The following is a 27,573-nucleotide window of genomic DNA, read 5'->3' on the forward strand; positions in this document are numbered from 1 at the left end:
TATGGATGTTTCTGCTAGAAAGCAGATTAAACTCGCTTTCATGCTCTCATATCACCTCCCACTCACTAGTGCAAACTACCCAGTGAAAGGCAAGACCCATGAGGACTAGAGTCTTGAGACAGCAGCATGTTCTGAAGAGATGGCAGACTGCAAAGGAATCAGGCAGTAACAATATACTAACACTAAAAATAAGAAATAGAAATCTAGATTTGACTTATGACTACAAGAATAGTACATGTAAGAGAAGAATGTGTACCTTCAAATAATTAAAGGAGCTATATAATTTCACTGAAGAGTACACTATGAAATAAGGGAAAACTTTTCCTTACTTGGTATGTTACCATCAGGCTTTAATTAATTATAATCACAGTACACAATGCAGAGACACTTAAAGGGCTATTGAGAGTCATTATTTCATCTGGTAAAACCATCTTTCATAATCAAGTCAGCCACAGATTCCAGGAGATATGATGCAATTCCATGCCCAGAGGTCTTCTCAGGCTTTAAAATCAATCTTTTATTTGAATCCTCCCTCTTCATGCATATTCTATATGACATTAAGCAGAAGCAAAATAACCTAAGAATCTAAGCAAAATTTAGAGGCTATTGGATTATGAAAGATTTTCTATCACCTAGTATCTTAAAAACAACTTCCTTTTAATTTCTTAAAAGCAATTTCAGTTTTAATTACAAGATTTATTTATGTCAAAAGCAAACCACTTCTTTATTGATTCAGTCGAGAACTACCACTAATCTAGGAGATATTTTTCTTTTAATATCCTATAACTCAGAGTCCACCAGTAAGTATACCTTATTGGTCAAAAATATTTTTTAACACAATATTTAAATAAAAAAATACACCAAGAAAAAAATATTAAAACAATACCATATATTATTTACTGTTTTGAGTTAGTTTATGCTCTGTCATAATTTACAAGAATTCAGAGTTAAAGTTTACAGTTGGATGTATCTTGAGAAACCTACTGAGGATGTTTCAAAAGTCTAATGAATTCTCATTTTAGAACTCCGACATTTAAACACTATACATATACGTAATCTCCAACTCTGGGGGGAAAAACACAATTTCTATGGTCGAAGAATTTACAGTCATTAAATAAAAACAAGTTTTCCTCTTTACAAGAATCAAAGTTGTAAGCAAACTTTTAAAGTGCTATGGGCCACTTCACATGGAATAATCCTAGGTAGCATTTATTCTACATTTGTATTCATGTTGAGATGTTTACAACCAAATTTGTACTTAATTTGTTAGGCCTCAATTTAATTTACATACCTGTACTGATGAATATTTGAAAAAATTTTCCATTTGATACCGTCTAAGAACTTCATTTAGCCTTTGATCTGAAACAAAGAGAAGAACCAATTTGTAGTTAATTGGGTAATGTTCAACTTTTAAAAAGTAGAAATAAAGTAGATATTATTTGATACATCTAATGAGAAACTGCTAGTCACCACTGTTGTTCAAAATAAAATGAATCATCAATCTCAACACACCATTTTAGAATTTAAAACTAGGCCATTCTATACACCTAAGCCAAATACCAATGGGAAAAAGAACAGCTACAAAGAACTAATTTTTCTGATCCTATCAATTTTAATTCTCAGTCTCTCCTGGTTTGCTCTTCTGGTTACTAAAGTCAAAAAAATATTCTCCACGTTTATTTTTTTATTCCTGCTACTAGAAGTGAAAAGAGTTGGAAAGATAAGGCTAAACCATTCCTGTTTAGAAGTTAAAATCTGCTGGAATCCTCTTCCAGGACAAACCTCCACACAGAAGAGAAACTGCAGGACAAAGTATCCAAATTAAGCAGGAATGGGCAAGAGACAATGGAAAAGAAGGTCCAGAAAAGCTCAGAACTCAGCAAGTACAAGGTAACATTTTTATTTGAAGCAAGAAAAGCTACATACAATAGAACATAGCACCCAACAAATACACAAAACTCATTCTTTCAAGATCACATGGAACATTTAAAACTGATCATTTGCTGACAAAAGGGTAAGTCTCTTTTAAGTTTTTGATTTATCTCAGGGATGCAAGGATTTTTCAACATTCACAAATCAATCAATGTGATACACCACATTAACAAACTGAAGAATAAAAGCCATATGTTCATCTCAATAGACGTAGAAAAATCTTTCGACAAAATTCAACAAGGATTTATGATAAAAACTCTCCAGAAACCAGCCACAGAGGGAACATACCTCAACACAATAAAGGTCATATATGACAAACCCACAGCTAACTTCATCCTGAAAGTATTTCCTCTAAGATCAGGAACAAGACAAGGATGCCCACTTTCACCACTTTTATTCAACATAGTTTTGCAAGTCCTAGCCATGGCAATCAGAGAAGAAAAAGAAATAAAAGGAATACAAATTGGAAAAGAAGAAGTAAAACTGTCACTGTTTGCAGATGACATGATACTATACATAGAGAATCCTAAAGATGCCACCAGAAAACTACTAGAGCTAATCAATGAATTTGGTAAAGTTGCAGGATACAAAATTAATATACAGAAATCTGTTGCATTTCCATACATTAAAAACAAAGTAGCTGAAAAAGAAATTAAGCAAACAATCCTATTTACCACTGTATTAAAAAGAATAAAATACCCAGGAATAAACCTACCTAAGGGCGCAAAAAACCTGTATCCTAAAAACTATAAGACACTGACGAAAGAAATTGAAGACACAAACATATGGAAAGATATACTGTGTTCTTGGATTGGAATAATCAATATTGTTAAAATGTCCATACTACTCAAGGAATCTATAGATTCAATGCAATCCCTATCAAAATACCAATGGCACTTTGCATAGACCTAGAACAAATAATTTAAAATTTGTATGGAAACACAAATAGCCAAAACAATCTTGAGAAAGAAGAACACAGGTGGAAGAATCACACTCCCTGACTTCACACTATACTACAAAGTTACAGTAACCAAAACAGTATTGTACTGGCACAAAAGCATAGATCAATGGAACAGGATAGAGAGCCCAGAAATAAACTCATACACTTATGGTCAATTAATCTATGACAAAGGAGGCAAGACTATGCAATGGATAAAAGACAGTTTCTTCAACAAGTGGTGCTGGGAAAACTGGACAGCTACATGTAAAAAAGGAAATTAGAACATCTCTAACACCATATACAAAAATAAACTCAAAATGGTTTAAAGACCTAAATGTAAGAGTGAAAGCCATACAACTCCTAGAGGAAAACAAAGGCAGAACATTCTTTGACATAAATTGCAGCAATATTTTTTTGGATCCTTCTTCTCAGGCAAAGGAAATAAAACCCAAAATAAACAAATACCTAACCAAACTTAAAAGCTTTGCACAGCAAAGGAAACCATCAAGAAAATGAAAAGACAACCTATTTAATGAAATATTTGCAAATGATATGCCTGATAAGGGAATAATATCCAACATATATAAACAGCTCATACAACTCAACATCAAAAATACAAATAATCTGATTAAAAAGTGGGCGTAAGTAGTGAATAGACATTTTTCCAAAGAGGAAATGTAGATGGCCAATAGGCACATGAAAAGATGCTCAACATCACTAATTATCAGGGAAATGCAAATCAAAACCACATTGAGATATCACCTCACACCTGTCAGAATGGTTATCATCAAAAAGAACACAAATAACAAATGTTGGCCAGGATGTGGAGAAAAAGGAACACTTGTACACTGTTGGTGGGAATGTAAACTGGTGCAGTCACTGTTAAAAACAGTACGAACGTTTCCCAAAAAACTAAAATTTGAACTACTATATGACCCAGCAATTCCACTCCTGGGTATATATCCTATAAAAACAAAAACACTAATTCAAAAAGATACATGCACTCCAATGTTCATAGCATGCATTATTTTTAAAAAAATTTTATTGGGGTATAATTGATTTACAATGTTGTGTTAGTTTCAAGTGTACATATAGCATGCATTATTAACCATTGCCAAAATATGGAAGCAACCTAAGTGTCCATCAACAGATGAATGGATAAAGAAGATAGAATACAACTCAGCCATAAAAAGAAGGAAATTTCACCATTTGCAGCAACATGGATGGACTTGGAGAGAATTATGCTAAGTGAAATAAGTCAGACACCAAAAGACAAATACTGCATGATATCACTTATATGCGGAATCTAAAAAAATACAACAAACTAGTGAATATAACCTAAAAGAAGCATACTCACAGATATAGAGAACAAACTAGTGGTTACCAGTGGGGAGAGTGAAGAGGGGAGGGCAATATTGGGGTAGGGGAGTAAGAGGTACAATTATTAGGTATAAGCTACAGGGGTATATTGTACAACATGGGAAATACAGCCAATACTTTATAATAACTATAAATAGAGTATAACCTTTAAAAATTGTGAAGCACTAAAAATTGTTCACCTGTAACGTATAACACTGCACAGCAACTATACTTCAATAAAAAAAGAAGAAAAACTAAAAACTAAAATAAATAAATGAGTAAGTCTCAACAACTTTCAAAAGACTGAAGCTGAATAGAAGAATATACCACTCTAAAATATGCCTCTTTGTCATAAGGATTATTTTAGGCTGGTAATTTTTAAGAAATAGCAGAATAGAAAAAGCTCTGAAAACTGGAGTAGAAGTTACCATTTTGTAAAAGACATTTACATTTATAAGGGAAAACTCTATTTGTAAGCATGTCTCCCTCTCTATACCAGAAAGAGAAAGATGACTCTAACTCTCTAGAAACTCTTTATGAATAGAGAAGGTAATGACTTAAATCTGCTTAACAACTTTTCTCCTGTTTACTGTGCTTTTCCTGATAATTTCTCATCTCTTCTTTTGTCTTTATCTGAAGATATTATTTAAGATTGTAGCTTGGGCCATTTGAAGGAGTTTTCCTCAGTTTTCCTGGGTCTCTAATGTATACAGAAGGTAAATATGTTATTAAACTTGTTTGTTTTTTTCCTATTAGTCTGTCTTTTACTATAGGAGGTCACAGGCAACAACCTAAAAGGATAGAGGAAAATTATTTTTGCTCCCCTGCAAAGCCAAAGAGGGCCTATTACCTGATAATAGCACAGTTAGGCTAGAATGAAGAACCAAAAACTACAGGAAAAATCTCCATAATGTAAGAAATTACTTTTCAATAACCTATTGGTCTCAGGATGAATTACAAAACAAACTTAAAAGTATCTGAACTTGATGATAGTGAAAATGCTGTACCTCTAAACTTCTTAAAGAGGAAAAAGCCTCTGCACAGCAAAGAAAACTATCAATAAAATGAAAAGGCAACCTACTGAACGGGAGAAAATAATTGCAAATCATATATCTGAAAAGGGGAACAGATCTAAAATAAACAAAGAACTCACACAACTCAACAGCGAAAAAACAAACAACTTGATTAAAAAATGGGCAGAAGACCTGAATAGACATTTTTCCAGAGAAGACATACAGATGGCTAATAGACACATGAAAAGATACTCAACACCATTAATCATGAGGAAAACGCAAATCAAAACCACAACAAGATATCACCTCATTCCCGTTAGAATGCCTATTATCAAAAAGACAAGAAATAACAAGTGTTGGTGAGGATGTGGAGATGGGTACTGTTTGTAGAAATATACACTGGTGCAACTACTATGAAAAACAGCATGTAGGTTTTGGTTCCTCAAAAAACTAAAAACATGACCCACCAATTCCACTTCTGAGTATTTATCTAAAGAAAATTAAAACACTAATTTGAAAACATATGCACTCCCATGTTCATTGCAGCATTACTTATAATAGCCAAGATATGGGAACAACCTACATATCCATTGTTGGATGAGTAGATAAAGAAATTGTGGTATATATACAATGGAATACTACTCAGCCATAAAAAAAGAATGAAATCTTGCCATTTGTGACAATATGGGTGGACCTCGAGAGCATGATGCTAAGTGAAATAAGTAACAAAGAAAGACATATATCATATGAAGAGAGAGAAACCAAGGTCACTGATACAGGGAACAGATTGGTGGTTTCAAGAAGTGGAGGATGGGGGCAGGGAGAGGCAGGGAAAAATGGATGAACTGGTTCTTTTTTATTTTTTAATAAATCTTTTAAAAAGAAAAAAGATGAAACATTCTTGAAAGCAATGAAAGAAAAATAAATCAATTGAGATATATTCCTTGTTCATCATCAAAAGCCACGATATTATTAAGATGTCAATTCTTCTTAAATTGATTTAAAGATCCAGTACAATTCCAAAAAAAGCCATTTTGTAGATATGGACAAACTTGTTTTAAACATTGCATTGAGTAGTCTAGACAACACTGATGAAGAAGAAGTTGATGAACTCACATTTCCCAATTTCAAGATTTACTAGAAAGCTAAAATAATCAAGAGAGCATGGTATTTGAAACAGACACAAAGATAAACAGGACAGAGTCCACTAGTACACCTATGCAAATTCAGACAACTTGACCTTGGTCAAAGGAATAAAGGCACAATAATACAGAAAGTACAGACTTTTAGTCTTTAGTCATCATCAACAAATGATGAGGGTACAAATCAATGACCATAAAAAAATAAAGACACAAACTTTGCACCTTAGACATAAATTCATTCAAAATCATTCATTGTCTTAAATACAGAGTACAGAACTATAACAATTATAGTGGAAAACTTGGGAGAAAATCCACATGTGTTCTAGTTTTGACAATTAGTTTTCATATCCAACACAAAAAGCACAATCTGTGAAAGAAAAAATATTGATAATGTAGACTTTATTAAATTTAAACTATTTACTCTATGAAGGACAATGTTCAAAGAATGGAAAGACAAGCCCCTGACTACGAGAATATATTTTCAAAACACATAACTGAAGAAAGATTTTGCACGCAAAATACTCAAAGAACTAGAAAAAATCCACAATAAGAAAAACATACCAAATTAAAACAAACATGGCAATATGAGTAGACACCTTACAGAATAATATATACAGATGGGAAATAAGCATGTAGAAGTTGATCAACATTGGTAAATCATTGGAAAACGATAAGCATTGTGCATTGGGAAAAAGCAAATTAAAATAACAATGAAAATATAGGGACATATGTATACATATGGCTGATTCACTTTGGTGTGCAACAGAAACACAGTGTTGTGAAGCAATTATATTCCAATAAAGATCTATTTTAAAAAATAACAATGAGATGCTCTACCCATAAAACTATAAAATAAAAATAAAATAAAATATAGGTGGAAATGCAACAAGAATAGCTAATATTTTGCGAAAGAAGAACCGGGGCGGGGGGACTTGTTCTACCAGATATCAAGATTTATTATAAAGCTATAGGCATTTAGACTGTGTGATAGTCATATAAGGATAAACAAAATTGACCAATGGAAGAGAATCCAGGATCCAGAAGTATACCCATGTATATATGAGCACCTGAATTGTGATCAAAGGGACACTCCAGAGCAGTGAGGGGAGAAGGACAATCTTTTTGTAAGTGGTTCTAGGTCAGCTGGATACACTCAAGGAAAAGAACAAAACGTCACCCATAAAAATCAATTTTATGTGAAATTAAGATCTAACTGTGAATGCCAAAACAATAAATTCTAAAAGAGAACAAAAAGAATGTCTTTATAGCCTTAGAATAGGGAAAGATTTTTTAAATCAAAACACAAATAGCACTAATCATAAAAGAAAAAATGACAAACTGGACTACATTAAAAATAAGAACTTCTGTTCATCAAAAAGAGACTGTTAAGAGAGTAAAAATGCAAGCCACAAACATGGAGAAGGTATTTTCAATTCCTATAACTGACAAAGGGCTTATTTCTAGAATATACAAAGAACTTCTATCAGTTAACAGGCAGGCAATCCTATAAACAAAGTGGTAAAAAGACTTATTAGTATTTCACAAAAAGGTTACCCAGGTGCCCAACAAACAGAAAAGTCGTCAACCTCATTAGACATCAGGAAACTACAAATTAAAATTACAATAAAATAAAGAGCTAAGACTAAAAGAGAAATGCTGGTGACAACATGGAAGAAAGAAAACTCCCATACACTGCTGGTGGGAGTGTAAATTAGTAGAATTTTAAACACACATATAATTCCTAGGAATATACCCAACCAAAATGTGTGCACTTGAGCTCCAACGGCCATGACAAAAAATGTTGGTAACAGCATTTTTCCCAATGGCCCCCAAAGTGGAAACAACTGCAAGTATCTATCAAAAGAAGAATAGATAAAAGTGATAAATTTAAACTAGAATATTCTATAGCAATGAAAATGAACATACTACATCTACATGCAAGAGTATGAATAGGGCTTCCCTGGTGGCACAGTGGTTGAGAGTCCGCCTGCCGATGCAGGGGACACGGGTTTGTGCCCTGGTCCGGGAAGATCCTACATGCCGCGGAGCGGCTGGGCCCGTGAGCCAAGACCGCTGAGCCTGCGCGTCCGGAGCCTGTGCTCCGCAACGGGAGAGGCCACAACAGTGAGAGGCCCGTGTACCACAAAAAAAAAAAAAAAAAAAAAAAAAAAAAAAGAGTATGAATAAATCTCAAAAACATAATATTAAATAAAAAAAGCCAAACACAGAAGGATGCATGGTTTATGATTCCATTTATATAAACTTCAAACACAGGCAAAACAGTTTTTACAGTGTAAAATTAAAGTTATTAGTTATCTTTGATTATCTTTGGGGAGGAGGACATGGGTATGATCACAAGAGGGCTTCTGGGGTGCTAGCAATGTTCTATTTTTTGACCTGAGCTATGGTTATATGAGTTTTGAGCTTTGTAATAATTCTCTTAGCTTTATATTTGTTTTCTCTATTTTCTGCATGTTACACATTAGCAAATATACATATATATGCACATATATATTAACTATATATACAACTAAATTAAAAAATATAAAATTACACACACAAAATGTATACATTCTACATGGTTAACTTCAGATAACAGTTTCTTCCTTGAAAGCACAATTTGGTGGAGAAATATGACATATATGTGATTCTGATAAAGGAATAAGAAATTATGAAGTATTAATAATTTAAATCATTTTTAACTTTGAGTTTAAAAGGAATTATCCTTTTATTGTTACCCTCAGAACTTTTAAGAGAGTTACCTGACACATAGCACTAAAATTAGGATCTAGTTTCTGCTTATTACTCTTCTCTCAGTCTCAAAAGGAGGTTGGAGATAAGGCCAGGGATATAATAATTCCAATACAAACTACTACTTTTTGTTCCTGATAGGGTTTTAAATAAGAAAAAACACTAAATCTGATGTCTCAGTAAATAAAATAGGTTAAGTCAATTGTGTATTAATGAGAGAAAACAATCTTCACAGACTGACTTTAATCTGGAGGAAATTTTACTGTAACTTAAATCTACAATTTCCTTCATTGAACAAGCACTTATCTCATTGTTTAATTTGCATTTTCTGGATTACAGATGAGATTGACATTTTCATATTTTTAGTAGCTCTTCAGGTTTTATTTTTTGTAAATGACCTATCATATTCTTTACCATTTTTCTATTAGTGTGAATGTATTTTTGTTTGTGAAAACTTTTTAAATTGTGAATGGTAATCAACTCTTCATTATATTTATTATAAATATAGTCTCTTTTCTTGTGGCTGGGCTAGTCATTACATTGATGATGATTCTTGTGATATCCAAGTTTTTATTTCTAATGTCATCTATTCATATATATTTTCCTTTCAATCAAAAATGTTTGTCTCTTTAAGAAATCTTCTATGATCCTGACATCAAAAAGACACCTTGTTAAATGTTTTTCTGAAAGTTTAAAGAGAATTTATTCCTTCAATCAATCTGGAGATAATTTTTCTATATGGTGTGAGAAAGATATCTTTATTATTTTTTCTTTCCCATTTGGATACCCAATTATATCGTAGCACCATTTGTTGAACAACCTATCCTTTCCCACTGATTTGTGTTGCCTGTTCTTTCAGATAACAAATGTCTGGAGATGTGTTTCTGTGCTAACTGATCTATGTATTTATCTATCTGCCAATATAATATTGATTTAATAATTGGATATTTATAATCAGTCTTAATAACTGGTAAAATAAAATTTTCCACCTTGATGCTCTTTAAAACTCCTTCAGCTACTCCTAGCTCATCAACATAGATTTTAGAACCATGTTGTCAAATCTAGGTTTGGGACTGCATTGAATCTACCCATTAATTTGTGGGGAAATTGACATGTTTACTATATTGAGTGCGCTACTCCATAAATTTGATATGTTGCTCCATTAATCTAGGTCTTCTCTTATGAATAATTTTCTAATGCTAACTACCCTTCCATTGGTGGGATGAACCCAGTATGAAGATGACTGTATGTATATTATATATCTACGCACACACAAACACACACATGAACTTATATTCATTGATGGATTCAATTTATTAATATTTTATTTAGGATTTTAGTTTCTGTGTGCATAAGTAAAACAGGCCTATAATTTTTCTTTCATGCAAGTGTCTTTGCTGGGTAGTAAAGAAGACAGACACTGGGTTCAAACTAGACTGCCTGGGTTCAAATCCCAGCCCAATTACTTATTAGTTATGAGATAACCTTGAAACTGTGGTGGCACTTATCCAGGAGGTTTTTATCTATGGTTATGGAACAGATGGGTATGAGAACTGTAAAATCAAACTCAGGATAAGGTGTTACCAGGCATGTGATACAGAAAAGCAGGGGCATAATCACATTAAGATTACTTACAAGAGAACAGATGAACCAATAGGAAACTGTTACAGCCTATGTAAGAAAGTAGTAAAAACAAGCTGGGAAGGAGTTAAGGAAATGGAAGAAAATGAAGGGTTCAAAGAATAGAGGTCTCAATGAGGTCAAAGAACAGTTATAGTGGGAGTAAGACATTTGTGTTTAAGATTTCAAAAGTAGGGCAAATTGAATAGGACTTCTGCTTATGCTCAAGATAAGTAAAATGGTCCACTTTCCCACCTGACACACCAAAAAAAACAAACAAATGAAACAATGGTTTGCCAGGCAAACACACATCAGACACTGATAATGACAGACACAAAACAAATGAAGTGAGCCCTGTGATTGTCCCAGCTTACTAACTTGAGCAACATTTCTGGCCACAGACAAGAAGGGAAAATGCAAGCAGAGATCAGCAAATCCTTTGAGCTAAGGAGATGAAGCTGAGACTCAGTGGAAACCAAGTAAACTAGAGTTGGCAGGACAAACAATAGGAGAGAAAGCTGTACAGAGAGAGAACTCTATATGTATAAGATCTGTGAAGGGTCTGTCTTGCATAAACAAAAGAGTACTAACTCTTTATTAAAGCAATTCAATTTACAGTTTAAAATCTTCCCACAAAGAAAGCTCTAGATCCAGTTGGCTTCACTGGTGAATTCTACCAAACATTTAAGGAAGAAATAATACCAATTCTACACAAACGTCTTCCAGAAAACTGAAGAGGACAAAATATTTTCCAAGTAATTGTGAGGCCAGCATTACTTGATACCAAAACCAGACGAAGACATTAGAAAAAAATTTTTTAAAGGCTTCATGGGACTTCCCTGGTGGTCCAGTGGGTAAGACTCTGTGCTCCCAAGGCAGGGGGCCCAGGTTCGATCCCCGGTTGGGGAACTAAGAGCCCACATGCCGCGGCACGGCCAAAAAAAGTTTTTTTAAAAAAAGGTGTTATGTACACAGATGTTAAGATTTTAAATAAACTTTTTCGATAATCAAATTCAACAATATATAAAAAGAATAATACATTAGGACCAAGAAGAGTTTATCTCAAAAAGGCAGGTTTAACATTGAAAAGTAATCTATATAAATCACCCTATTAAAAAACTAAAAATGGAAAAAACATTTGATCATCTCAATAAATGCAGAAAAAAACATTTGGAAAAATAATCCTACACTCATTCTGATAAAAACTCTCAGAAAACTGGGAATAGAAATGAACATCCTCAACCTAATAAGAACATCTATGAAAAAACTACAGCTAGTATCATATTTAATTTTGAAAACCAGATGCTTTCTCCCTAAAATCAGCAACAACACAAGGATGTCCATTCCAACCACTTCTGTTCAACAATGTACTCAAGGTTCTAGCCAGTGCAAGAAAGCAAGATGAAATGAAAGGCATCCAAAGTGGAAACGAAGAAGTAAAACAGTCTTCATTTACAGATGAAAAGATTGTCAATGTAGAAAATCTGATGGACTCTATATAAAACCTACTAGAATAAGTGAGCTTTGAAAGATGGTAGGGTAAAATACACATACACACACACACACATGAACAAAAAGTATTTCTATATACTAGCAATGATAATTCAGAAATTGAAAGTAAAAGAATAATACCATTTACAACAGTATCAAAAACAGCAATACACAGGGATAAATCTGACAAAAATATGTGCAAAACATAAATACTAAAAATTATAAAATATTACTAAGAAAAAATTAAAGAAGAGCTATATCAATTGAGAGATATATTTTTTCATTTGTCCGAGGACTCAATATCATTAAATGAATTCTACACAAATTGATCAAGAAAGTCAATACAATGCCTATCAAAATCCCAGAACCTTTTTTGTAGAAATTGACAAGCTGATTCTCAAATGTATATGGAAGTGCAAAGGACCTATGATAGTCAAAACAACTGTGAAAAAGAACAAATCTGAAAGGCCAACACTATCTAACTTACTATAAAACTGTAATAATCACGAGTAGGATACTGGTTTCCAGATAATCAACAGAACAGAACAGAACAGAAATGGATCTACACAAATATGTACAACTGATTTCTAACAAAGATGCAAAGGTAATTTAATGGAGAAAGGATAGTCTTTTTAATTGGGCATCCATATACAAAAAAAGTGAATCTTGACCTTTACCTTACACCATGTACAAAATTTACCTCAAAATGTTTCATGTCGAATATAAAACCTAAAACTACAAAACTTCTAGACCACATAGAAGATAATCTTTGCAGCCTTGAGTAAGGCAAAGATTTCTTAGATATGATACATCTATAAAAGAACAAATTGATGAATTGAACTTCATCAAAATTAAAAACTTCTGCTCCATGAAAGACACTCTTAGGAGAATGAAAAGAAAGAAGAAAAAAAAAGAATCCATCCCTACTAGTTATAACACCCACTACAAGAATGAATTCTTCACTCCTCAGTTTGATAATACAAGTCCCTCTTTTTTTTTTTTTAGCATAGGAAACACACTTACTTTTTTTTTTTTTTAACATCTTTACTGGAGTACAAATGCTTTACAATGGTGTATTAGTTTCTGATTTATAACAAAGTGAATCAGCTATACATATGCATATGTTCTCATATCTCTTCCCTCTTGCATCTCCCTCCCTCCCACCCTCCCCATCCCACCCCTCTAGGTGGTCACAAAGCACCAAGCTAATCTCCCTGGGCTATGCGGCTGCTTCCCATTAGCTATCTATTTTACTTTTGGTAGTGTATATGTGTCCATGCCACTCTCTCACTTTGTCACAGCTTACCCTTCCCCCTCCCCATATCCTCAAGTCCATGCTCTAGTAGGTCTGTGTCTTTATTCCCATCTTGCCCCTAGGTTCTTCATGACTTTTTTTTTTTTTTAGTTTCCATATATATGTGTTAGCATACAGTATTTGTCTTTCTCTTTCTGACTTTCTTCACTCTGTATGACACTCTAGGTCCATCCACCTCACTACAAATAAATCAATTTCATTTCTTTTTATGGCTGAGTAATATTCCATTGTTTATATGTGTCACATCTTCTTTATCCTATCATCTGTTGATGGACACTTAGGTTACTTCCATGTCCTGGCTACTGTAAATAGAACTGCAATGAACATTTTGGTACATGACTCCTTTTGAAATATAGTTTTCTCAGGGTATATGCCCAGTAGTGGGATTGCTGGGTCATATGGTAGTTCTATTTTTAATTTTTTAAGGAACCTCCATACTGTTCTCCACAGTGGCTATATCAATTTACATTCCCACCAACAGTGCAAGAGGATTCCCTTTTCTCCACACCCTCTCCAGCATTTATTGTTTCTAGATTTTTTGATGGCCATTCTGACCAGTGTGAGATGATATCTCATTGTAGTTTTGATTTGCATTTCTCTAATGATTAATGATGTTGAGCATTCTTTCATGTGTTTGTTGGCAATCTGTATATCTTCTTTGGAGAAATGTTTATTTAGGTCTTCTGCCCATTTTTGGATTCGGTTGTTTGTTTTTTTGTTATTGAGCTGCATGAGCTGCTTGTAAATTTTGGAGATTAATCCTTTGTCAGTTGCTTCATTTGCAAATATTTTCTCCCATTCTGAGGGTTGTCTTTTTGTCTTCTTTATGGTTTCCTTTGCTGTGCAAAAAGCTTTTAAGTTTCATTAGGTCCCATTTGTTTATTTTTGTTTTTATTTCCATTTCTCTAGGAGGTGGGTCAAAAAGGATCTTGCTGTGATATATGTCATAGAGTGTTCTGCCTACGTTTTCCTCTAAGAGTTTGATACTGTCTGGCCTTACATTTAGGTCTTTAATCCATTTTGAGTTTATTGTTGTGTATGGTGTTAGGGAGTGTTCTAATTTCATACTTTTACATGTACCTGTCCAGTTTTCCCAGCACCACTTACAGAAATACAAAGGATAATGAGAGATTACTACAAACAATGATATGCCAATAAATGGACAACCTGGAAGAAATGGACAAATTCTTAGAAATGCACAACCTTCCAAGACTGAACCAGGAAGAAAGAGAAAATATGAACAGACCAATCACAAGCACTGAAATTGAAACTGTGATTTAAAATCTTCCAACAAACAAAAGCCCAGGACCAGATGCCTTCACAGGCGAATTCTATCAAACACTCAGAGAAGAGCTAATACCCATCCTCAAACTCTTCCAAAATATAGCAGAGGGAGGAATACTCCCAAACTCATTCTATGAGGCCACCATCACCCTGACACCAAAACCAGACAAAGATGTCACAAAGAAAGAAGACTATAGGCCAATATCACTGATGAACATAGATGCAAAAATCCTCAATAAAATACTAGCAAACAGAATTCAAGAGCACATTGAAAGGATCATACACCATGATCAAGTGGACTTTATCCCAGGAATGCAAGGATTCCTCAATATATGCAAATCAATCAATGTGATAAACCATGTTAACAAATTGAAGGAGAAAAACCATATAATCATCTCAACAGATGCAGAGAAAGCTTTTGACAAAAATCAACACCCATTTATGATTAAAACCCTGCAGAAAGTAGGCATAGAGGGAACTTTCCTCAACATAAGAAAGGCCATATATGACAAACCCACAGCCAACATCGTCCTCAATGGTGAAAAACTGAAACCATTTCCACTAAGATCAGGAACAAGACAAGGTTGCCCACTCTCACCACTCTTATTCAACATAGTTTTGGAAGTTTTAGCTACAGCAATCAGAGAAGAAAAAGATATAAAAGGAATCCAAATCAGAAAGGAAGAAGTAAAGCTGTCACTGTTTGCAGATGACATGATACTAAACACAGAGAATCCTAAAGATGCTATCAGAAAACTACTAGAGCTAATCAATGAATTTGGCAAAGCAGCAGAATACAAAATTAATGCACAGAAATTTCTAGCATTCCTATACACTAATGATGAAAAATCTGAAAGTGAAATTAAGAAGGCACTCCCAATTACCACTGCAACAAAAAGAATAAAATATCTAGGAATAAACCTACCTAGGGAGACAAAAGACCTGTATGCAGAAAATTATAAGACACTGATGAAAGAAATTAAAGATGATATAAATAGATGGAGAGATATACCATGTTCTTGGATTGGAAGAATCAACATTGTGAAAATGACTATACTACCCAGAGCAATCTACAGATTCAATGCAATCCCTATGAAACTATCATTGGCATTTTTCACAGAACCAGAACAAAAAGTTTCACAATTTGTATGGAAACGCAAAAGACCCCAAATAGCCAAAGCAACCTTGAAAACGAAAAACAGAGCTGGAGGAATCAGGCTCCCTGACTTCAGAGTATACTACAAAGCTAAAATATTCAAGACAATATGCTAGGGCTTCCCTGGTGCCTCAGTGGTTGTGAATCCACCTGCCGATGCAGGGGACATGGGTTTGTTCTCCGGTCCAGGAAGATCCCACATGCTGCAGAGCAGCTGGGCCCGTGAGCCATGGCCACTGAGCCTGTGCGTCTGGAGCCTGTGCTCCGCGACGGGAGAGGCCACAACAGTGAGAGGCCCGCGTACCACCAAAAAAAAAAAAAAAAAAAAGACAGTATGGTACTGGCACAAAAACAGAAATATAGATCAATGGAACAGGATAGAAAGCCCAGAGATAAACCCACACACATATGGTCACCTTATCTTTGATAAAGGATGCAAGAATATACAAGTCCCTCTTTGAACAGGTCCCCAAAGACTATCAGGTCTCCCTTCTCAGATGGAGGTAGAAGAATGGTGTACTGTAAATATGCTAGGACAAATGAAAGGAGGCCCAAAATCAACAGAGGGCAATAAAGAGAAGGTCAGAGGGAAGTGGGAGAAGGGCAAGCCTTCTACATTTACCTGAACTGGTGTTCAGCTGGTCAACTAATGGGGTTACCCACCAGCTCTACCTGGCATATGAGGTCCAGTTAAAGGAAAAAAGGGGAAGTTCATAGACGTCTAACACTCATTCTCATCTCTTCATGCAAACCCTACCATTCCATGCTCCAACTTCCTGAATAAGCAGTTATTTCAAGCCTCCAAGCCTTTGCTTCTTCTGCTCCCTTTGTCTGAGGATTCCTTTCTTCCATGCCCCTGTCTTCTGGTGAACTCATTTTTCAAGAAATAATTTACTATGCTTCTATCGTTCCCTCTGGTATTTGGACTTCAGTTTTATTTAAGAATTGTGGCTGGTGAATTCCTCTAAAACTCATAGTTTATGAGTGCCTCAGGAACTCTCCCTACCCCAACCAAACTACTCAACACCAATTCTTGTCCCACACCACTCAGATGGTGGCCAGCTAGTCCTCCTTATGGAATAAGGGATATTCCCACTTCAAACCTAAGAAATAATGCTAATGTTATAGTTTCATTACAATGTCATTAATGATTTTAGATAATATAAACTGTGCACTTAATATGTGCTAGACACCATGCTAAGTGCTTTATTTGCATCATCTCATTTAATCCTCACAACAACCCCATGAGAGTTATTGTGCTATTATACCCATTTTACAAATGAAAAAATTGAGGTATAGAGAAGCTAAGTAACTTGCCCAAGGTCAAAGACCTAGAAAGAGAGCTAAAATATGAGCCCAGACAGACTGAATCCAGAGGCTGAGTTCTCAACCACTGGTCTATGATGCTTCCAAAATGGAATGTACCACTTTTTCCCTACTTTCTCCATTGCTCAAGCAAGCAAAAAACCTGAGTTGCCCTGTACCTCTTTCTTCCAAATCCCTTCATCTCCAATCTCACTGAACCTATCTTAGTTCACTTCTTACCTGGATAATGACAACAATTGCCTAACTGCACTCTGACGTAATGCATGTTCCTCATAACAGCCAACTGGGCTTTTCAAGTAAATCACAATCTGATCGGTTACTCTCAACTGAATTCCTTTCAGTGATTCCTACAACCTGTGCAATGGTCCAAACTCCTGAACACACAGCAGACAAGGTCCTTTACTATCTAGCCAAATTCTTTCCTTTCAGCTCCATTTGCCATTTCCCTACATACATCATATTCCATTCAAACCAACCTTCTTAAAAGTTTCTAACAAAGCATATTCCTAATCCCTTCAATGTTGTAAATATTGTTCTACTCGACTACACAGTTCTTTATCTAGTAAATTTATATTAGTGCTTCAAGTTTCAGCCCAAATGGCACCTTCCTTCACCACAGTAAATTATAACCGTGTAATAGTTAATATTTGTTTAGCACTATGTCAGATACTATTCTAAATCCTATACATATTTTAACGGTCATTTAATCATTTGAACAACGCTGTGAGGAAATTGAGGAAAAAGAGTTGGCAGTTACTGCCACTTCAGTGTATTTATGGAATTTATATACTTCTCTCCTCATATTAAATTCTTGAGGGTATAACAGTCTTCCTCATCTTTGTAATAGCTATGCTGGTATAGCGCCTGGCACATAATAGAAACAGGAGGAGTTCAATGAACATCTTTTGAACAAATGGCCAGAGCTGTGTCTCTAGGTTCTAACTGCATACTTGGAAACTCTTCCTGGCCATTAGCCCTCTAATTTCTCCAGAGCATGCAAGGAGCATAACAAACACGCATGTAGCAGAGTCCCACATTAGCTTAAGGAACCTATCGGTATTTACTAAACGGTTCTGCTGAAATGTATACATATCCTCATATATACTATCAAGCTTTTCCTGCAGTTATCTTCTTTTAAGTTTTTACAAATTTCCATGCACCCAACAGGCATTCAGAAAATATTAATCAATGATGACGACATTAAACATTACATATAAGAATTCTAGATAAAGGAATGTGGAGCTTACTCTGATCTCGCAGAAAGTCGATTTCTGTGGCCATTTAGATACAATTTGTTTGACGCTTTCACCACCTTTACTTTTCTTAAAAAGACACAAAGCTCGCTGTGCGGGAAAACAAATCTAAAGCAACGCTTCGGAGGTTGTCTACCACTTGAGCGGTGTAATCAGCATCCTACTCACGTGGCGTCAACAGCCCCGCCGCACCTCCTTCTCCCGAGTCCCAGCCGAGTCCCTCGCTCAAGTGAGACACAAGATTTCAGGTTTGCTGGGGACCCGCCAAGTGAATTCTGTTCCACGTTCACCCAAATCCCAGCCAGGTGCGACCAGGGATGTACAGGCGTCCCGCGGGTCACTCGGGGTCGTGTTGGGCCACTCAGGAGAGCGCCGAGAGAGCTGGCGGGCAGCCGGGTGGCGGCGTCCTTGACGGAGCGGGGAGCGACTGCAGTACTGCCGAGAAGCCCGGGGCAAGCAACGGAAGTCCACTCGGCCCGCCCTGCGACTTTGAAACCGGTGCCCCAGACCGCTCCTTGGAGACGGTGACGCCGCCTGCGTCAACACGCAGGCGTCGGCGTTTACGTCATCTCGCTTCCTGGCGTTCTCTCACGCTATTGGTTGTCTGTCAAGCGGTGGGCGCAGCTGTGGAAACCTGGATGACAGCCGGCTGAGCCACCTGTGTGGCGGCGGACAAGCTGGTGGGCCTGTGTCCTAGGATGGCTGGGCCCAGCGGTTTTTTGTTTGTTTGTTTGTTTGTTTCTTTTATTCCTTTTTTAAAACGAAAACCCCCAAAATGTAAACATAGGTAGGGCATTAACTACATATTTTAAATGCCCCCGTATCTTTGTTACCTAACACTTCCGGACTGGGAGAACTCGCTGGCCAAAGCGGATGGTTGGAAAGTACGTAGGTTTCTGCGTCTGCGGTCTGAACCCAGACTGGCGTCTTCAGAGTCTACCTCCAAAGCTGGAGGATTCTGGGTATGAATTGGGTAATCCCCAGAAACTAAGTACGTGGGTCTTTGGAGAAAGGACACAGCTGTTGTTTAAATAGTTAACCGCGTGGCGATAAGACATGTAGTTAGAAGTACTCCAAAGATCCTGCAAATTCAGCAGTTATTTCTTTAGAGATAACTTTGATTCCTCAAAAAAAGGAAAGACAAATTCACATTTTTTGCAAGAAATAATGAGGTAAAACTTTACATTTGTATACCGATTACAATCCCCATCTTTAAAAAATGATTATGTCTGGATTTAAAGCTTATCATTATTTTTAGAGGAAATTTCAGTCCCAGCAATCAAAACATTAACTTGAAGCCAGCCACCAGTTTTAGTGCTTTTTAATCAAATATGTGTTTTTATGGGTTGAGGTAAAGTTTCTAAATAGACATGTCATAGAAGTAGTCGATTTAGCTTTCTTTTTAACAGTTTAAGAAGTTTTTGTTGTTTGTACTGATACTGTTATATAAACAAAGTAATGTTAGCAGAATGTATTAAGAACTTTTAAAAATGCGTCCAGCTGTATCCAGTTAGGTATTCGAAGTCCTGTTACGGGTTTTCTCCATACTCACTATTAAGAGAATGAGATGGACCTTCCTCTAAAGACTGGTTGTTACATATGGAGACACATCTAATAACTATAAAAACTTTAATTTAGCTTTGAGTTAGTGAAGATTGAACTTGATCTGGTTTTCAGTGGCCATGAAGTTAACACAAAAACTTGTGGGAAGGAAAAATTGAAAGTGCAAACTTCAACTCTTTTTTGAAGTCAGTGTGTGGCTTTTTCTTCAGGAATGTCTCTCTGACTCCCCAACGACTTGTTTGTATCGTCCCCTACATTTGAACCTTGCACACTGTCATAGGGTGATTTAACTTGGCACCAAACAAGTAGTCATAAACTTAACTCTACATTTACACTAGAAGTTGATAAGATATATTAGTATGGGTGAAAGCAAACAGTACTTTCTGGATGTAAATGATGAGGTGGTCTTCACATTGCAAAAATTAAATATCCGAAATTGGAGTTTTTATCTCTGTACTTGAATTATTTGGCCTAGATGGTCAAGGTCAATACAAACTATATAGTTTTTGAGTTTTGAGGTGTGGTGGTTTGTTTGTTTGTTGGTGCCTTTTTTTTTTTTTTTTGGTTACAAGATTTTTACTGGTTGAATTTTAATGTACTTTCAAAATAATTTTCATCTGTAAGAAACAAAGTTGCTATGATTTCACTTTCACTTTCACATCCTCTCTAGTGTTCTTCCTTCTTAAAGCTTCCCTTCTGTCCTCCACCCACTTACCCCAAGGTAGGTGCTTTCCTTTGTACTTACTTCGTGCTTCTTCCTGCAATGTCTATCATATTGTTTTGTAGTTTGACTCCAGGCTCCATCATAGTCCTGGAACACAATGAGCACTCAATAAGTATCTGATGAAGGAATTAATTTAAAGAATGTGTGTGCATAGGAAGTATCTATTACTGTAATTGAGTACAAGGAATGAGAAGGAGAGAAAAGTACTTAGTATGTGTTAAACCATTATCTAGTCACTGATTCATGTTTTTTATATTGATATATTTCTGCAATAAGGAAAGCCCTAAAAATTAATAGATTTCACTAATATTAATTTATGCAGTAAATTGACATTGAGTACCTAGTATTGTGGGGAAAGCATCATGAAGAATACAAAGTTGGAAGTTTAAGCTAGGATCAAAACTTCTTTTTAACATTGTCTGATATTATTAAATGCCATAAAAAGTGATTTTTAAAAAACTCTTAATAATTATGTTTATTTGACCAACCAAGAGAAGGGTGGCCTAGAAATTCAATCTCTCTTTTTAAGCTTGTCTTTTTTATTATTATAATTATTGTAGTAAAAAACACATAACATGAAATCTACTCTTAATTTTTAAAGTGTCAAGCACAGTATTTGTTAACTCTATGCACATTGCTGTACAGCAGATCTCTAGAACGGTTTCATCTTGCATGACTGAAACTCTGTACCTATGGAACAACTCCCCATTTCCCTCTCCCACCAGGTGATTTTTATAAAACAAAAATAAACATTCTGTTAAAGCAAACACAAAAGTTGTTTTTCCCCCAAGAAAGTTTTTTAAAGTATGTTATAAGCAGAATATATTTAGGCTGAACCATGTGAAATTGTTGATTTTTTCCAAAATTTCATATGGCTTAGCTTAATATTTTAACTGAAAATATCTGAATAATGGCAACACCCCAGTGTAATATCTGCTCTTGCAGACTGGGAGAAAATTACAGTAACTACTTAAACCTGTAGAATATGCATGCTCTTCTCAGAGTAGCTGTGATGCTCAGGTGTAGTGACTCCTTGCTGAATTAAATGCATAGATCCTATTAAAGTTTTGGTAACTCAGCAACTAGAACACAGAGCAATTCTATTTGGAAGCATTGTAATTCTGTAAATTATTATCTTTTTGTGAGAAGTTTAATACTTTATATACATGATTTAGTTAATAATTTATTATCCTATAAAGAAACAATAATTTCACATTGCCTTGGGTGAAAGACACTAATAGGCTAAGTGGTGCTGAGAAAACTGGACAGCTACATGTAAAAGAATGAAGAACACTGCCTAACACCATACACAAAAATAAACTCCAAATGGATTAAAGACCTAAATTTAAGACCAGACACTATAAAACTCTTAGAGGAAAACATAGGAGAAACACCCTTTGACATAAACCACAGCAAGATCTTTTTTGACCCACCTCCTAGAGTAATGGAAATAAGAACAAAAATAAACAGATGGGACTTAATTAAACTTAAAAGCTTTTGCACAGCAAAGGAAACCATAAATAGGACAAAAACCAAACCCTCAGAATGGGAGAAAATATTTGCAAATGAAACAACAGACAAAGGATTAATCTCCAAAATATACAAACAGCTCATGGAGCTCAATATCAAAAAAAAAAAAACAAACACAATCCAATTAAGAAATGGGCAGAAGACCAAAACTGCTAGGATAGTTAAGACTGAAGCAACCAGAACCATATCTCTAGAGCACTTAACCATATTCCGTGATCTCAAGGGTCAGACTAGCCTGTCTGAGAGTCTAGTTTTCTATAAGAAAACCACCTCAGAAACAGGTAATTTTAATGATTTGAACAGAAAAATGTTTTCTTTAGGCAAACCTATATACTTTAATAATAATAATCTTTTTTTAATACTTACTATGCCCTAGGCACTGTTCTAAATACTTTATATGTATATTAACTCATTTAATCCTCACAAAACCTTGTAAGGTAGTTGCTATTTTTAAATCCCTTTTTACAATCACTTGCTGATGATCAGTTGGGAAGTGCCTGAATTTCGATTTGAACCCAGGCAGTCTGGTGCCCATGTTAGAATCGTTGACCACTATGTTTATACCTCCCAGTAGGATAATATAATTTGCAGCTAGGATAATATTATTTACAGCCAGTGTAATATAATTCACAATTTTTGCTTATATAGCCAGTTAGCCCTTAGTTACATTAAGTGAATTATTGCCGGATGTGTTCTATTGTAATCTTATGATTAACAGTTGATTTTTAAATTGTGCAACAATTTTAAATATTGCTGAGTTACCCTTCCTTCTTCCTCTAGAAAACCGCTCAAACTCCTGTGGAACGATTAAAAGTCTTCAGACTTTAAGGACCAGCGGTGGTCCTTCAACAGGTCTCGGTGCTTCAGTCCGCCAAGTCCCTCCCCCAGAGCGTGCGGGCAGCGGGGCGGAGCCGCAGGTCCTTTGACCTCGGCCGCCGGAAGCGAGCGAGTGTTGGCCCGAGAAGAGATTCCTGGTCTGTGTTCCCTCCTCGACAATGTTTTGTCCACTCTGTCGTTCCTCCCACCTTCTCCTAGTCTTGTTGGCTTTTTCTCTTGCAACTTATTTTTCAGCTCCTTCTCCTGGCGGCACAGTTTCCTCGCACTTTCGGGCTGACTTCCTCCTTTCTCCGTTTCTCTCAAATGGACGCGGGAGACGGGGAGTGGGGGCGGGGAAAATGCAAACTGAAAAAAAATCATTTTTGTAGAAAACTGAAAAAAGTTCGTGATTTGGAAATTTTCCTCACAAAACGTTCAGTTGAGAAAACACATTTTCCATAACTTCCTTTTAACCTTTGTGGAATTGTCCTTTTTTTTTTTTTCCTCTCTAGGCTCTTAATGCTCCGGGGTTCCGTCGGGCCTCTCTCTCACCGCTGTGGCCTCTCCCGTTGCGGAGCACAGGCTCCGGACGCGCAGGCTCAGCGGCCATGGCTCACGGGCCCAGCCGCTCCGCGGCACGTGGGATCTTCCCGGAGCGGGGCACGAACCCGTGTCCCCTGCATTGGTAGGCGGACTCTCAATCACTGCGCCTCCAGGGAAGCCCCCTTCATTTCCTTGTAAAGGTCTTCCCATAGTACAAGTAAAGAATAAAAATAATTATTTTCGACTTTTTTTGATGAGAGAATAATTTGAAGAATTATAGTTAAAATGTGGAACAATACAGATTAATAATAAACATTCTTTTTAAGAAAGTTTACACAGCCAACATAAAAATTGTATAATGGAATGTTCACCTTGAATGAATATATTCTTTTAATAATATTCCTAATATTCATTCTGACTTTTTAGAAATGTTCAGCATATATAATATAAGGGAGAAAAGAGGTCGTCACTACTGTTTGAGAGATCCAGCTTAAAATTAGACTTTAAAACATATTTTAAATAATGTACTTTTTAATAAATACATGTCTATCATAGTATAAAATTCAAATAGATTAAAAAAAAACCGATACCGTTGAAAGTAAATCTTGCTTCCTCAGCTTTCTCAGGCAGATAATCCCCTCCAAAGAGGCAACCACTGCTACACTGGTTTCTTGTATATGCTTCCTGAGATAGTATATGCATTCACAAGCATATATGCTAATAGTCTTCCTTTTTATTAAGTAAATGTATACTTTTTTGCACCTTGCTTTTTTCACCTAATATATTTTAGTTTTATATATAGAGCTGCCTCACTCTTTTTAACTGCTGTGTGGTATTTGCTTGTATGATATAGTATAATTTATTTACTAGTTCTCTACTGATAGGTATTTAAGTTGCTTAAAATATTTTGTTATTCTAAACAATATTACAGTAGATATCTTTATAACATGTCATTTTGAATATGTACAGGTGTAATAACTCCTAGAACTAGAATTGTTGAGTCAGAGGTCATTTGCATTTTTTATTTTGATTGATATTGAGGGATTGCTCTTGACAGAGTCTGTGCCAATTATGCCCCAACAGCAGTATATTGATTGTTTCTCAGCGTCCTCATTATCACAGCATTTTATCAAACCTTCTGATTCTTGACAATCTAAGGGAAAAATAGTAATTTATTGTCGTTTAATTTGCATTTCTATCATTATTAATGAGACTGAACATTTTGCATTTTCTTTCTGTGAGCTGGCTATTCATATCTTTACCCATTTTTTTGTTGGGATGGTCTTTTCATTATTGATTTCTAGGAGCCCTTTAAACATTAAAAGAATTTAGTTATTTGTCTGAACTATGAGTTGCAGGTATTTTTTCCCAAACTGTCTTTGATTTTGTAATGGGGATTTTTTGGTGGAGGAAGGCAGCTTTTGCTTTTTTAAAAAAATGTTTATATAGCCAAATGTATCAGTTTTTTTTTTTTTAATGTCTTCTGGGTTTGGGATTATATCTTAAAAGGCTTTTTCTGCTCTAATATCATCTTTTAAAAACAACCTCCCGATTTTTACTTTCTTGATTTTATTTGGTTTGATTTTTATGTTTATATCTTTGATTCATTTAAAGCTTAGTTTGGTGTAGTGATCCAACTTTATTAAATTGGAGTGCAAAATGAACCAACTGCTAATGGATCTGGTTGGTTAGGACATGAGTCCTGGTTGATTAGCTACGTGAGAATCATCCCCAACTCCCCATAGACTTTCTTACACTTTATTTCTCCAGCACCTGCTGTGGTGCCCGAAACAAAGTGAGTAGCTAATAAACCTTTGATAAACTAACTTGAAAGGAAATTTCTAGATATGATGTCTTACTTAGTTATTTGCCATTGTTCTTGTATATAGTGTTGAAAGAGATAGTGATACCACTGACAGTTGATTTCTCGTGCTTAAAATCTTAGAATCATGAAATTTTAGATCCAGAGACTAGAACAGTTATTCACTCCACAAATAAATAATAAGTTCCTGTTACTTACAGGCATTCTAGCTAGGGATGGGGAGAAAATAAAACAAGTACAATATGTCGTGTAGTGTAAGTGCTGTGAATCAAAACAGCAGTGTATGGGCAATAGAGAGTGACAGGGAGTGGAATGCTGCATGGATGCCCACTAACCCAGGTTGTGAAAGACATTAATAAACGAATTGTCTCCACTTCATATGAGCACGTGTGCAAACAATGAAAACTGAACGGTAGTGGGGGTTAAGCCTCCACAATCCTAAGTGTCCCCAGGGAGCTGAAAATCAATTGTCTCTCTCTGGACCCGTGTTATCTTTAGATTAGATTGTAAACTAGTGAGCAGGCCTATAATTTTTAGGTTGATTTTTATTATATTATGCATGCTTAGATTGATGTGAGTGTTCTTTAAGCAAATTAATAAAGTTGTTGTTCTGATAAGAAACTTAGGTCATTTTATGCAAAAAGCCAAAATTATATTCTACCCTTGGACATGTCAACCATGGCACTCTTCCCTACTAGTGGAAGTCTAGCTGATATTTCTTGCAGTAATTTCCAGGCAATATTCAAAGAAATCTTAGGAGAAAAGGCAGAAAGAACCAGTAGAAAGACTTAGGTTTTCTGTACCTTATACTGCCAACAAGAGTAGCTCTGCTTTCATCATTTATCTCTTCTTATCTTCCAGTTAAGATTACATTTTGAAGTAATTTGAAGCCATACTCTGACCATGACCCATCATGTGTGCATGGAAATGACAGGCCATTTTTAGGAGCACATCACTGCATATGGTTTAATTCCATTTAGACATAGAGACGATGGCCTAAAAGAACTGGGAGTTGAAAATTCCATGGTGGAAACCCACTGATTAGGATAGGGATCCCTTTAATGTGTGCAGCATTTTTTTGTGGATATGCTGGTTGCGTGGAGAATTAGCGAATCAACCAAACTTCCTAGTCGCTGAGCTATATTTTCCCAGGATTGTCAAGAATTGTCAAGCCCTAAGTTAGGAGCATAGCATATTGGTGCCAGAATGAGATTTAATCAGCATTTCTAACATCTTGATTTATTCTTATTTCTTCCTATATGCTCCAAGAGGGTATTTACATACCAAAATTTGTAGTAGAGGGTGATATATTTATTTTGAAGAATGTGCCTTGATATTTCAACTAAAGAAAATAAATTTTTTATTGAGGTATTTTTTTCCAGGCAAATCAGGACTCAATTCCACATAAGTCAGAATCAGTTTATACAGTCTTATCACTCACTGAGCTTATTTCAGTGATGAAGAATATAAATTGCTGAACATATCCTCTTCTGAAATGCTGTTAGTTGCAAATGGGTTGCAACACCAGAACTATTTTTTAATTTTAGAAGTTATCTATTAAAATTTCTTAGCATATAGTGAAAACTGAGAAAAGCTACATACTTTACAAAAAGGTTTTTGGAGATCTTGGATTCTGTATGTGACACAGAACTTACGTATTTGGATCTCCCAGTGCTGGGCACATAGTAGGTATTTAATTCCTATTTGTTGAAATAAATTTATTGAAGTATATTTTTATGAAGCCATCACATTATATACCTTAAATATATATAATTTTTGTCAATTATACGTCAATAAACCTGAAAAAAAGTTAAGAAATAAATTTATTCAAAATGTAAAGCTTTATTACTTGCAATAAAAATAACATGAAGCAAGGAAATGCATTCAGTGACTTAAGGTAAGCAAAAGTAGTCTGGAAATACCATCATTTACAACCAAGGTTATCTTTTGGACAAGACGTAAGGACCTAATATAATTTAGGGGAATCCATCAT

The 27,573-nt window shown here is 35.5% G+C and overlaps 2 protein-coding genes across 14 annotated transcripts in view; one reads left to right on the top strand and one right to left on the bottom strand.

Moving 5' to 3' along the window:
• The window catches only part of SCLT1 (sodium channel and clathrin linker 1), a 232,377-nt gene extending 212,859 nt beyond the window's left edge, over window positions 1-19,518 (bottom strand). For 2 of the 4 annotated variants that reach the window (XM_067036667.1, XM_067036668.1), the window contains exons 1-2: window positions 18,751-19,518; window positions 1,292-1,359 (exon numbers count right to left, since the gene is read on the bottom strand). In XM_067036667.1, coding sequence (XP_066892768.1) covers window positions 1,292-1,324 — 33 coding nt within the window. In that variant the 5' untranslated portion in view covers window positions 1,325-1,359; window positions 18,751-19,518. Of the gene's footprint in view, window positions 1-1,291; window positions 1,360-18,576 lie in introns of all 4 variants that reach the window. The other 2 variants (XM_067036666.1, XM_059067135.2) reach the window with 1 other exon arrangement.
• C6H4orf33 (chromosome 6 C4orf33 homolog) overlaps window positions 19,178-27,573 on the top strand; it is a 57,550-nt gene continuing 49,154 nt past the window's right edge. For 3 of the 10 annotated variants that reach the window (XR_010841153.1, XM_067036671.1, XM_067036670.1), the window contains exons 1-2: window positions 19,199-19,466; window positions 20,816-20,866. Coding sequence is in view for 2 of the 10 variants with exons in the window: in XM_067036671.1 (XP_066892772.1) it covers window positions 19,395-19,466; window positions 20,816-20,866 (123 nt within the window). In the remaining 8 variants the exon portion in view is untranslated. Of the gene's footprint in view, window positions 19,467-19,514; window positions 19,574-20,815; window positions 20,867-23,179; window positions 23,374-23,959; window positions 23,976-27,573 lie in introns of those variants that run through there. The other 7 variants (XM_067036673.1, XM_067036672.1, XM_067036675.1 and 4 more) reach the window with 7 other exon arrangements.

This window comes from Kogia breviceps, chromosome 6 (assembly GCF_026419965.1).
Source record: "Kogia breviceps isolate mKogBre1 chromosome 6, mKogBre1 haplotype 1, whole genome shotgun sequence".
Taxonomy (NCBI): Eukaryota; Metazoa; Chordata; class Mammalia; order Artiodactyla; family Physeteridae; genus Kogia; species Kogia breviceps.